The sequence below is a fragment of the Pelophylax lessonae genome (assembly GCF_965119305.1).
Source record: "Pelophylax lessonae genome assembly, chromosome: 5".
NCBI lineage: Eukaryota > Metazoa > Chordata > Amphibia > Anura > Ranidae > Pelophylax > Pelophylax lessonae.
In genome coordinates, this window is record NC_138772.1 from 50,317,219 (window position 1) to 50,331,166 (window position 13,948).

Consider the following 13,948-nt stretch of genomic DNA (forward strand, 5'->3'; position numbering starts at 1 on the left):
TAAAGATTCAGGCAGAACGGAATCTTTGGAAGAGTTCAGGGACAAGAGGGAGTGGGTAACAATTTTTAATTGTAATTTTATTAAGTTCCCGATAATCCACACAAGGTCTCAGTGAGTGGTCTTTCTTCTGGAGCCAGTGGGGATACTTCTCCCTTCAGCAGGCACATCCAGAAGCCCTGACACCCTACCTAACAAATCACAGCCCTGCTGTTAGGCAGACAAGGCCCACTATATCTTTACCTAGCACCTACCTGTAGGGTGCTACATATGAATAACAGATTGCTATTTCTGCCCCTAAATTGCATGCAACAAAATGAATCTATGCTGTAATATACCAAGAACAAAAATGCTTTGTGCCAAATTTCTGTCTAGGTGGATGCCGCTGATCGGTCTACAGTGCCGTGGGAAATATTTACATTTTGTTTGTTGTCATAGAGATGTTTCTGTAATCAATTACAGCTGAAAAAAAAAATGTTTGCATAGACAAGCCATGCCTGTACTTTTGCATGGCAACAAGCAAACCATGAAATGATTCCCGTAGGACACAATAGAGACTTCATGGGAAACACAACAACCAGGAAATGCTAATGAAATTTTAATTATTCTTCAGCTCTGTGTTAAAAGTAGGGAAATACAGGGGCTCTGTGACCACTGCTGGTGTGCAATCTCCAGTGGGAATGCTATCTGCATGGAGTTTGTTCTTCCTGTTCTGGCTTCCAACTCCTTCCACAATCCAAAAATAAGCTGTTAATTTGCTTCTGATTACATTAGCGCTAAAGTGGTAGCATACACCCATCTGCATGTGTGCAGGGAGGCCATGATGTTGGTTACTTCAGCAAGGAATGGGAGAATGGTTTAGGGCACTTACACACTGTTTTGTGCATTGTGGTGTGATGCATTAGGGCAACCTGTTCCTTTTGAATGGCCTGTCAATGCACCCCAGTAAACAAATAACTGTAACTTCATGGCATGTGAAGGACAGGTGTGTTGGCAGCTAGAGTGCTTTAAAAAAGTATTCATACCCCTTGACATTTTCCACATTTTGTAATGATTCAACCAAAAACATAAATTTATTTTTTGGGATTTTATGTGATAGACCAACACAAAGTGGCACATAATTGTGAAGTGGAAGGAAAATGATAAATGGTTTTCAACATTTTTTACAAAGTCAATACTTTGTAGAACCACCTTTCGCTGCAATTACAGCTGCAAGTCCATTTGGGGATGTCGCTACCAGCTTTACACATCTAGAGAGTGACATTTTTGCCCATTCTTCTTTGCAAAATAGCTCAAGCTCTGTCAGATTTGATGAAGAGTGTCTGTGAACAGCAAATTTCAAGTCTTGCCCCAAAGTCTTAATTGGATTTAGGTCTGACGTTGACTGGTCCATTCTAACACATGAATATGCTATGATCTAAACCATTTCCTTTTAGCTCTGGCTGTATGTTTAGGGTCATTGTCCTTCTGGAAGGTGAACCTCCGCCCCAGTCTCAAGTCTTTTGCAGACTCTAACAGGTTGTCTGGTGTGTTCCTTGGTGTTCATGATGCGGTTTGCTCACTAAGGTTATCTAACAAACCTCTGAGGGCTTCACAGAACAGCTGCATTTATACTGAGAATAAATTACACACAGGAGATAAAAGCAGCTGAAAATTTGTGTCGGAAAGGGACTTAGAGACAGATTAGCAGAGAGCTTGTCTATTCACAGCACAGCTCTGCAAGTTTCTTTATTCCTCTGCCTATGTGGATTGGGGGTGTGTGCCTTTCCTCCAATCAGCTCACACACAGTGTATGCCTAGACACCCTCCCACTGCTGAAACAGAAAGAAAAATATGTAACATGATGTGCATTTTCTAAAGAATGTAGAAAGCTGAAGACAGCAGATATACAGTATCTCACGAAAGTGAGTACACCCCTTACATTTTTGTAAATATTTTATTATATCTTTTCATGTGACAACACTGAAGAAATGACACTTTGCTACAATGTAAAGTAGTGAGTGCACAGCTTGTATAACAGTAAATTGGCTGTCCTCTCAAAATAACTCAACACAACCATTAATGTCTAAACCGCTAATAACAAAAGTGAGTACACCCCTCAATCAAAATGTCCATGATGGGCCTAAAATGTCAATATTTTGTGTGGCCACCAATATTTTCCAGCACTTCCTTAACCCTCTTGGGCATGGAGTTCTCCAGAACTTCACAGGTTGCCACTGGAGTCCTCTTCCACTCCTCCTTGAAGACATCACGGAGCTGGTGGATGTTAGAGACCTTCCGCTTGAGGATGCCCCACAGATGCTCATTAGGGTTTAGGTGCGGAGACATGCTTGGCCAGTCCATCACCTTTATCCTCAGCTACTTTAATAAGGCAGTGGTCATCTTGGAGGTGTGTTTGGGTGGTGGTTATCATGTTGGAATACTGCCCTGCGGCCCAGTCTCCGAAGGATGGGGATCATGCTCTGCTTCAGTATGTCACAGTACATGTTGGCATTCATGGTTCCCTCAATGAACTGTAGCTCTCCAGTGCCGGCAGCATGCATGCAGCCCCAGACCATGACACTCCCACCACCATGCTTGACTGTAGGCAAGACACACTTGTCTTTGTACTCCTCACTTGATTGCCGCCACATACGCTTGATACCATCTGAACCAAATACGTTTATCTTAGTATCATCAGACCACAGGAAATGGTTCCAGTAATCCATGTCCTTAGCCTGCTTCAGCAAACTGTTTGCGGGCTTTCTTGTGCATCATCCTTAGAAGAGGCTTCCTTCTGGGATGTCAGCAATGCAGACCAATTTGAGCGGCATATGGTCTGAGCACTGACAAGTTAACCCCCTCCCCTTCAACCTCTACTGCAATGCTAGCAGCACTCATACATAGATTTCCCAAAGACAACCTCTGGATGTGACACTGAGCATGTGCACTCAACTTCTTTGGTCGACCATGGCGAGTCCTGTTCTGAGTGGAACCTGTCCTGGAAAACTGCTGTATGGTCTTGGCCACCTTGCTGCAGCTCAGTTTCAGGGTCCTGGCAACCTTCTTATAGCCTAGGCCAACTCTTTGTAGAGCAACAACTCTTTTTTTTCCGATCCTCAGAGAGTTCTTTGCCATGAGGTGCCATGTTGAACTTCCAGTGAGCAGTATGAGAGAGTGAGAGCGATATCTAACATACCTGCTCCCCATTCACACCTGGGACCTTGTAACCCTAACGAGTCACATGACACCGGGGAGGGAAAACGGCTAATTGGGCCCAATTTGGACATTGTCACTTAGGGATGTACTCACTTTTGTTGCCAGCGGTTTAGACATTAATAGCTGTGTGTTGAGTCATTTTGAGGGGACAGCAAATGTACACTGTTATACAAACTGTACACTCACTACTTTACATTGTAGCAAAGTGTCATTTCTTCAGTGTTGTCCCATGAAAAGATATAATACAATTATTACAAAAATGTGAGGGGTGTACTCACTTTTGTGAGATACTGTACATATTAAACTTATGTAGGGAGATTTGTCTCATCTCTGTGTATAATCTGAGGCTGTTCTCTTCGCTGAGTATATGTGAGGGTTTACATCTACTTTAATTGTTACTTTGTCATTTTATTCTTTGTTAGGAAATGTTCCATGTTTTTAGTCTCTTGTGTTTAGATAATCAAATATAATGCCGAATGCATGTCATTCGCCAACTCTTTTGTGGTTACAATTGCTGTCTACTTCTCCCTGCATGGCATGTGACTCAAGCCTCGTACACACGCGTCGAAAATCGGCAGGGAATTTTCGTCCGACGACCGATCTGCCGATTTTCAGCTTGTTAGTATGATGCTTCCGACAACCGACTCCGACTTTTCGGGCTGAAAAAAATCTGGTGTGCAGGCTATAAAACTTTTGTCTGCCGTCAAAACACGGCCGATTTTCGTGCAGTCTGTACAGATTTCGACAGGGAAAAATCTAATGACCAAGACTGGGCATGCTCAGAGAAGAAAGAACACAAAGAAAGCAAACCAACACATGACATCACTTCTGAAGTAGAATTTTGTCGGGCGAGAAAATTCGTGTGCAGTCTAGGCACATTCCAACCAACAAAACACAACTCTGGACAAAAGATGGATGCTCGGTCGGCCAATAATCGTTGCGTGTGTACTAGGCTTCAGCCTTGCTGTATTTCCTTATGTCCTTAAAGCTTTTCAATAAAAATTTTAAACCAGAAAAAATGATTTAAAATACACTTTAATGTTTTTTTTTTTTTTTTTTTTTTTTTTATAACCTACTGCAGATTATACTGATGTTGCATAAATTAATATTATAGATTAGTAAGAAGGTACATTTAGTCTTTACCACAAAAAAATACTTTCATCACCAAGTAACTGAATTTTAAGGCAAGATTTCTGTACATTACATTCAGATACTATTTAAATTGTTAGCACAAAATTAGAGCAGGACATATGAATGCAAACAATACAATTTTGCTGGTTACCCTCTTCTTCCATATACTGTATTTTTTTACTTGTGTCGTGATTATACCTTTCATTAGGATGGTGGATTAGGAAGGTAAAGCAGAATCCATGGCTCTCCAGCCATTTTTATTTCAGTGTTAGAACAAATATGGAAGAATTAAAAGTTTAGTTGGGCTTTTTTTGCTGCTTCTGTCACTGTTTGATGATTTGCCCTTATTTCCTGTTTTAGGGACAGGGATCACAAGGATAGGAGGCAAATGGAAAGCTCTCCAGTAAGTAGGCAGGGTTGGGTTGGGCCGAGGGTAGGTGGAAGAGGCCGCTACCTTGGGTGCTTCTGCAGAAGGAGGATGCAAGGACAGGAGCTGCAACCTATGCTACTGAAATAGTCCACAGCCCATGGGGGGGGTGTTGCATTTTGAAAGCCTTAACCTCAGGAGCTAACAGGGGCCCCATATATCAATATAAACACCTATTTTCTGATAGGATGTGTTATACTTACTGTATATTGGTTTCATTATCCTGTGTAAAGGGAATAAGAAAGTCTCTCTCTCTAAAAGGCAGCAATAAAAGCCCAAAAGAGATTCTAAGGGCTCATTTACATTTGTGTTGCTCTCTGCGGTAGATCGCTTTACAGAGGGTGTTTGACAGGCGGCTGGGAAGTTATATGTCCCCTACTAACAGCCTATTTAACCCTCTAAAGCCCACATCACCACACTATGACCGCAAGTATAAACTAGGTCTAATTGTTTCCAATTTATATTGCAGTTAAATAGAACGGGACTGATTAATGGTCAAGGTGCCACATTGCCAACTCTACATTAGCTACTTGTCTACTGGGCATTTTCACCCCCTTCCTGCCCAGGCCAATTTTCAGCTTTCAGCGCTGTCGCATTTTGAATGACAATTGCGCGGTCGAACACTTTACCCAAATTAAATTGTTATCATTTTTTCTAACACAAATAGAGCTTGCTTTTGGTGGTATTTTATTTTTTGCTAAACAAACAAAAATAGAGCGAAAATTTTGAAAAAAACATTTTTTTTTTCATAGTTTGTTATACAATTTTGCAAACAGGTAATTTTCTCCTTCACTAATGTGTGCTGATGAGGCTGCACTGATGGGCACTGATGAGACGGCACTGGTGGGAACTGATGAGAAGGCACTTATGAGGCTGCACTGATAGGCGGCACTGAAGGACACTGATGAGCCCTGATAGGTGGCACGGATAGGCAATTCTGGTGGGTGACACTGATGGGAACTGATAGGCTGCATTGATGGACACTGATGAGGCAGCACTGGTGGGAACTGATGAGCAGGCACTGAGGAGACTGCACTGATAGGTGGCACTTAATGGCACTGATTGGCAGCACTTGTGGGCCCTGATAGGTGGCACTGGTGGGCACTGTTGAGACTGCACTGATAATCAGTGCAGATGTCTCTATAACACAAGCCGGTTATTGGCTCTCCTCTCCTCAGATAACCAGGTTGTGTTTACCACTGAGATCAGCTGTGTCCAAAGGGCTGCTGTGATTGGCCCGATCTGTGATCAACTGAGTCTGAAAGGTTAGTCCATCTTAAAGGGTCAGTTCATCCAAAACTGAAGTGGTTCTTTTGTCATTTAGGGACTGTTGGGTAAACCTGAATGCAGTGAATTCCCATGGTTTCCCACCATCTCTGCTGGCTTTTCTTGTAAAATGGTATTACGGAGAATGTAATAGAAGGATTTGGGAAACACAAAGATGAGCAGAAACAACGAAAACTCCCAGGTGGACAGGCACAGTCAGGAAATATGGCAGAGATATCTAACTAATGAAGAATCAAACACATATTAGAAGCCAAGGTTTGGTGCACTAAGCTCCATCTATAACTAAAATATCCCTTTTGTGAATTGTACCTTTAAAATAAATGTAAAAGAGAACCTCCCCACTGATATCTATCATTTTTTTTATTGTTAAAACCACTGATTTAAGGGGGGAGGAGGGGGTCCACAGTTAAATGATACTAGTAAAAAATCCATTATGGACTACACTGAAGAGTTATTTCCTGCAGAGGACATTGCCTTATAGAGCACACGGTAGGCACTACAAGAATATAATGTCCAGGTAGGTTAAGGGTTTTGCAGCATCCACATTCAGAGTTTTATTTTATTTTTTTGTTATTCTTGAAATTCTGCTTTCAATTCCAAAGTGGCCTCATTTTTTGCTGGGAAGGGTCCCCATATATTTGCAGATAATCGATAGCATGACTTCATCCGCTCCAGCGCCAATCGAGAGTAAACGGGAATCTCTGTAAAAAGAAAGGTTGACACTTAGCAATGAACACTTGGGGCTGTTAAAATATATAACTCTCTGGACAAAAATGGAAACCACAGTCATAAAAAGCTATTTCAGAATTATCTATACACAGTAGTAGGCCCAAAGATTAAGGCCCCATGCACACGGGGCGTTAGAAAAAACGTGCTGCAAAGCTAGTTCTGACGCCGGAAAAAGCAGCTGTAAAAACGTGCTTTCAGTAGCTTTTTCCATTGGCGTTATTGCACGTTTTGCCACGTCGCTTTTAGCAGCGTTTTTTTCTGCCTCCATTCAAAATCAATGATTCCCTATGGGAGCCTATTGATTTGAATGGAAGGCGCACCGCAAGTCGGATCAGGATGATTTGACTTGCGGCGCGACTTGCGGCGCGACTTGTGCTGTGAGAATCTTGAGGGGGAACTCCACACCAAAATGGGAAAAAATGGCGTGGGGGTCCCCCCAGGTTCCAAACCAGGCCCTTCGGGTCTGGTATGGAATTTAAAGGTAGCCCCACGCCGAAAAAACGGCATTGGATCCCCCCCCCCAGAATCCATACCAGACCCTTATCCGAGCATGCAGCCCGGCAGGCCAGGAAAGGGGAGGGGACGAACGAGCGGCCCCACCCCCCCTGGACCACACCAGGCCACATGCCCTCAACATGGGGGGGTGTTGGTGCTTTGGGGCAGGGGGAGCTCTGCACCCCCCACCCCAAAGCACCTTGCCCCCATGTTAATGAGGACAAGGGCCTCATCCCCACAACCCTGGCCGGTGGTTGTGGGGGTCTGCGAGCAGGGGGCTTATCGGTATCTGGAAGCCCCCTTGAACAAGGGGGCCCCCCAGATCCCAGACCCCCTCCCTATGTGAATGGGTATGGGGTACACTGTTTCTTTGTGCTGCTTCAAAAAATCTTGAACAGGACATTTTGAAACCCCGGTCTGCTTTGAAATCTTTCCCTGGGAGAGACCTTGCTGATGCAGGATAGCTATCTTGTATCTTGTTGCTGTGCTCAGTCCTGCCATGATGTATGACCTGTGACATGAAACTGTCTTCCACAACCTCACTTTAGTAGCAGAGTTTGGCTGTTCCTCACCCAGTTTTAAGCCACCTACACAGCTGTTTCTGAATAAAATGCACTGGAGTTTTAAGTCTACCAAAATACGACTAAAACTAAAACAATTGCAGATGACTAAAATGGGACTAAAACTAAAATGGTATTTTAGTCAAAAGACTATTACTAAAACAATTGCGGATAACTAAAATGGTACTAAAACTAAAATGGCAATTTTGGTAAAAAAAACTAAAACTAAATCAAAATTAGATGCCGAAATTATAAATTGCTAATTAGCCACCAGTGTTTTGACTAATATGTGTATCCTCCCACCTGATGACTTTCATTCAGTGAATAAGCTCATTGTTGAGTGAAATGCATTAACGAGAGGAGGTTTTGGTAGACTGAGCTTGCGCTCTTATCTGGATTAATAAATTATTGATGGCTCTTATTTTAAAGCGCAGCTTCTTTTCTTTGATTGAAACAGATGATGAACTGTTGGAACAGCCAGCCCCCGCAGTTAGGAATGCACCAGCAGGAGATCTGTAGTGGAGCGCTGGATTATTTCATTTTAACCTGGTCATATGACTGCGATGTCTGTGCAGGGTCAATTGAATCACAAGACTGTCTTTACAGAATTACAAATCTATTCATAGATAAAAGAGTAACAAATTATTAAATATGCATTTTAGCTGTGTATTTAGTAATTTGCCTGGAGTTCCACTTCAAACCTTGGAAAATATGTAATTTTCCATTTCCGCTAAAAGAAATTGCTCCATATTGTCAGTAAGATGTGACTAAATCTGCATTCACCAGAAAGTGAACCCCCTCTATTGCTGCATTGTTAGTTTTACTCTGAAGTTGGGAAAGAAATGAGAAATAAAATAAAATACAACGTACAGGAAAGAGGCAAATAAAAACATTCAATATCTGCAGTTTAGTAAGCTCTAAAAATAATGTTTTCTTTGATGAAACTGTGTATTCCGTTATTGCTGGAAACTGTGAATATTATGTCACGCTGCTAGAAGTTCCGTATCCTTTATACGCAATAAAAATAAGTAAGTACAATTCCAGTCATTTCTAGTATATTTACATGACTTTTTCTCCCTCTTCTCTGCGTGACCCGAGGGGAGTATAAAACGAAAATAAATCTGTAGGGCAAAACTAGCAAGTACCGCCAGGCACCGTCTGTATGAAGAATGCAAAATGTATCAAGTCCTGAATATTTTGCATTGTATAGTGTGTTAGTATGCGAGACTCCAGGCCAGATAGCAAGGAAAGTACAAGGAGTGATTGCACAATTAGCAACAAGAGGTGAAAATATTTGTTTATCCCCTTCCTGCCCCCACCCAACAACAGCCCTTTAACTGGGTGTTTACATCGGAAAGCAGGACAGACCTCCCGATCACGTGATCGATGTGATTGGCTGTCACAGCAGTTACATGATTGGTAGCCTGTCCTGCGGCCTCCAAATCATACAAATCAACCAGGAGCTGACTGCTTTCACTGCGGTCTCAGTCACTGCACTGGGGAAGTGCAAGGAGCGCACTCTCAGCCAGCGCTGTATCCTGGCCTAGGCCAACTAGGCCCAGGCCTAGGGCGGCCCTTTGCAGGGGGGCAGCAAAAAAATATTTAATTATTTGTATAATGACTATGGACTTCCTATTTATTATACAAATAAGTGAAATATTCATATAATTACAATCAGTGGCAGCAAACACAAGTCCAAATATCTTAAAAGAGTAATCTTACTAATCCCGTGACATAAGGCTGTACTAATGGGCACTGATAAGGCTGCACTGGTGGCCACTGATGGGGCTGCACTGGTGACCACTGATGAGGCCACACTGATATGCTGCACTGATGGGCAGTAAAGAGACAGCACTGATTAGGCTGCACTGATGAGGCTAAACTTATGGGAACTGATAAAGCTATGCTGATGGGCACTGATAGACTGTGGTTATGGTCTGTGGTTAACAGATGACAGGGTGGGTCATAAACAGGAAGGGGTGTGGACTTTACAGGAAGGGATGGGTCATATTTAAATTAGGGGGTGCACAAGTTTAGTCAGGCCTAGGACAGCACAAAACCTAAATACACCAATGCTCTCAGCACAGAAACCTTGTCCACCATTGATGCAAATGTGTGGTGTATGGACGATAAAGCCCACCCTCCTTTCTGCTGCACATATGCTTTACGTGATTGGCGAGAGGTAAAGGACAATGCCAAAAGTAAACCAAGTCTCACAGGTAGAAACGCCATAAACAGACATGTATCCATATACCGCTGAAGATTAGATCCACACCTGGCAAACTTCCTTGCATTACTAATTAAGCGTCCTGAGGTCTATCCATTAAGCTGGGTGACCAACAATATCTGGTAAGCAGCTTTTTTGGATGTATGGTGATCCATTTACGGGTGCCTTCTTTCTTCCTTTCAATCAGAAACGGAGTGGTATTCCCTTGCTGGGACTTGTGGTTCCTCTCTTCATCATTTCTCCTTTTTTGCACATTCATTTGGATTGATTGCTTCTATATATACTTACATGGACTTGAGTTTATCATTTGATTAATCACTTTGGATGGTGTCCCATTATGTTAATAACCATTTTTTTTGATTGAGTTCATTATTTGGTTCATATTATCACTTTATTATGCTAATCATATTCCTTTATGATTAATATCACATTATTTGGATAGCGCTACACATACTTGTATACAGTAATCCCCCGCTCCATCGCGGTTCAGTTTTTGCGGTTCCGGTAATTTGCGCTATTTTAATTAGGACCCATTAATTCGGATATCGCGGTAATATTTCACCATTTCGTGGTTATGTAGCGGTGAATCAGAGCGAGGCTGCGGTGGAACGCATGCCTCGCTCGTGGACCGCACCCAGCGCGGTGACGTTAGAGGGGGCGGTAATGCGATTCGGAGCATGTGCAGATGTGCTCCGTGCTCCTTTGCCAACCACAAGCAAGAATGCCACCCAAACGCCCATCATCTAAGGCTAAGGCTTCTGGTGAGCCAAAACAGAAGAGGAAGTTCCTTACAATTCAGGAGAAGGTGAAACTTCTTGATATGATAAAGGAAGGACAGAGTTATGCTGCTGTAGCCCGCCATTATGGTATGAATGAGTCAACGATTCGATACATCAAAAAGGATGACAAGAATATCAGGGCAACTGCTGCACTGTCCATCAACCAAGCTGTTTGATGTTGTTTCTTCCCGCAATAAAACCATTGTTAGGATGGAAACTGCATTGGCCATTTGGATCCAAGATTGCAGAAAAAAAAGCATCACATTGGATTGTAACATCATCAGGGCTCAGGTAAAGAAGATGTACGACACTTTTGCCAATCAAGGAGGCTCTGAAGAAGGCTCTGCCGCAGCCGAACAGTCAGACAACGACAATCCTGATCAGCCTTCTACTTCTAGTACAGGTACATCTTCATCAGGAGACTTTTCTGCCAGCAAGGGGTGGTTTGACCGCTTCCAGAAACGCTATCAGTTGAAGAGTGTTTCATTGCAAGGTGAAGCTGCATCTGCCGACAAAGAAGCTGCTGCAAGGTACACCAATGAGACCTTCAAGAGTTTCATCGAGGAGGGTGGTTACCAACCAGAGCAAGTCTTTAATATGGATGAGACCGGCTTGTTTTGGAAGAGAATGCCCAAATGGACCTACATCATGAAGGAGGAAGCCCGAGCCCCTGGATTCAAGGCTTATAAGGACAGAGTAACCTTGGTTATGTGTGGAAATGCTGCTGGGTTTATGATCAAGCCAGCCCTGATCTACAAGGCCAAGAACCCCAGAGCATTGAAGCATAAAAACAAGAACCAGCTACCAGTCCATTGGATGCATAACCCTAAGGCTTGGATGACTAAACGCCTCACAACTGAGTGGTTCCATAATTGTTTCATCCCAGCCGTCAAGGTCTACCTTGCCGAACTTGGCCTTGATTTTAAAGTGCTTCTGCTGATGGATAATGCAGGAGGCCACGCCATGGATCTATCGCACGAAGGAGTGCAAGTTGAGTTCCTTCCACCCAACACCACGTCTTTAATTCAGCCTATGGACCAGGGTGTGATACGAGCATTCAAGGAGCTGTACACTCGCAACTCCTTGAATCATCTTGTTGGATCCATGAACAATGATGATAATTTCAATTTGAAGAACTATTGGCATAATTACACCATTGCAACTTGTCTGGAGAACATACAAAAGGCCCTCAAGGAGATGAAGAAGGAGACCCTGCATGCCTGTTGGAAGAAGCTTTGGCCAGAAATTATTCATGAATATGAAGGGTTCTCTCCTGACGAAGTTCATCATTCAGCTGTGGACAAATCAATTAGGCTGGCAAAGTTGCTAGGAGGTGAAGGTTTTCAGGATATGACCCAGGACGAAGTCAATGTCCTAATTGAAACCCATTCAGCTCCACTAACCGATGAGGATCTGACAGAACTCACCAAGTCAGCAAGGGAGGAGGAAGTGGAGGAACATGAGGGGGACGAAGAAGATGAAGGCTTGTCAATTGAGCGCCTTGGCAGGGTCATGCGTACGGCCAATGACCTGAAACAGATGTTAGCTGAGTGGGATCCTGACATGGTTCGTTCACTGCAGTTCCAAAACAGCATTGATGGAGCCATTCAGGTGTACAAGAACCTCCTCGCCCAAAAGAAGAAACACGCCCAGCAACTGCCTATAACTATGTTCTTCACAAAACAGAAGAAGGCCACATCCACCCCAAGTACCTCTACAGGCACCTCTGATGTAGAAGTGGAGGCCATGGAGCAGTAAGAAGACGACCCACCTACACCAAAAGAAGCGCCTGCTGAACCTGCGCCTCAAAAGGACAGTAGCTGCTCTTATTTGCTGCTTATCGTCATCTTCTTTTCTGCTGAGTACAGTACAGTATGTACAGTACTGTACAAATACAGTACTGTACAGTACTCTTTTTTTTTACTACTGTACAGTATACAGTACTGTACTGTTAGCACAATAGTTTTGTGTTTTTACAATGCTCTTGCTCTCTCTCTATCTTTTATGTGTTTTTATTGCTTAAAAGTTTGTTTAAAGACCTTTAAATGCTATTAAAAAGTTAACAAAACATGCCTAGGGTGTATTTAAATAGGGTCTTTCTATTTCGCGGATTTTCCCTTTTCGCGGGTGGGTCCGGAACGTAACCCCCGCGATGGAGGGGGGTTTACTGTACTATTGTTTTGGATTTTCTATAGGTCCATGTGTGCTGCTTTCTTTTCTTTTTTAAACCAAACATCATCACAATATTAGATCACCATTTTTTAGCGCAGAAATTTGCCCATTGTTACATCCTATAATGTGATGGATCAACACGTTTCACCCATACTTTGGGCTTCCTCAGGATCCAGATGTGTAGCAGGCTTTCTCAAAAAAAAAAATATATATACACCCTCAATAGACGCACCAAACTATAATTCATCAGCCATGGCCCAAAACCTATACTGGTATATTCAAAAATATACAGAGCGTATGTGCAAGGGAAAGGAGCTTGCAGGCCCCCAAATAAAAATAATTGCCAATAGTCCATCGGTGCAAAAACCAGTTCAGAAAACATATAGCTACCAAAAATCATCTATGGTTAAAGATACATGTCCAAAAGAAGGAAAATATTCATATCATAATAGAAGAGAATCCCATTGTTCAGAGGTCCATGCTGACAGCAAGCTGGCCGAGAATTTTCATTTTATGTTTTCTGAACTTTGTGGTTTTTGCACCTTTTGGTTTATTGGCACTTATTTTTATTTGGGGGCCTGCGAGCTTCTTTCCCCTTGCGCATACACTCTGTATATTTTTGAATATACCAGTATAGGTTTTATGGCATGGCCAATGAATTATAGTTTGGTGCGTCTATTGAGGGTGTATATATATTTTTTTTGAGAAAGCCTGCTACACGTCTGGATCCTGAGGAAGCCCAAAGTGTGGGTGAAACGCGTTAATCCATTGCATTATAGGATGTGCTGCAATACACCTTCTAGATAATGTATTTTCATATGTTTTTTTTACTATCTTGCCTTTAAAAATGTTTTATTTTTATAATTTGTATTTTATACAACTGCTATTTTTGGGAAGATCAAAATCCCCATCCTCCTTGTCTACAGGGTTCTACCTGTGAGACTTG

The 13,948-nt window shown here is 42.6% G+C and overlaps 1 protein-coding gene across 1 annotated transcript in view; it reads right to left on the reverse strand.

Annotated features, from left to right (window-relative positions):
- Positions 1 to 6,439: 6,439 nt before the first annotated feature.
- The window catches only part of LOC309555994 (putative acyl-CoA dehydrogenase 6), a 197,061-nt gene continuing 189,552 nt past the window's right edge, over positions 6,440 to 13,948 (reverse strand). The window contains exon 10 of the mRNA XM_082258247.1: positions 6,440 to 6,741. Coding sequence (XP_082114373.1) covers positions 6,648 to 6,741 — 94 coding nt within the window. The 3' untranslated portion in view covers positions 6,440 to 6,647. The remainder of the gene's footprint in view (positions 6,742 to 13,948) is intronic.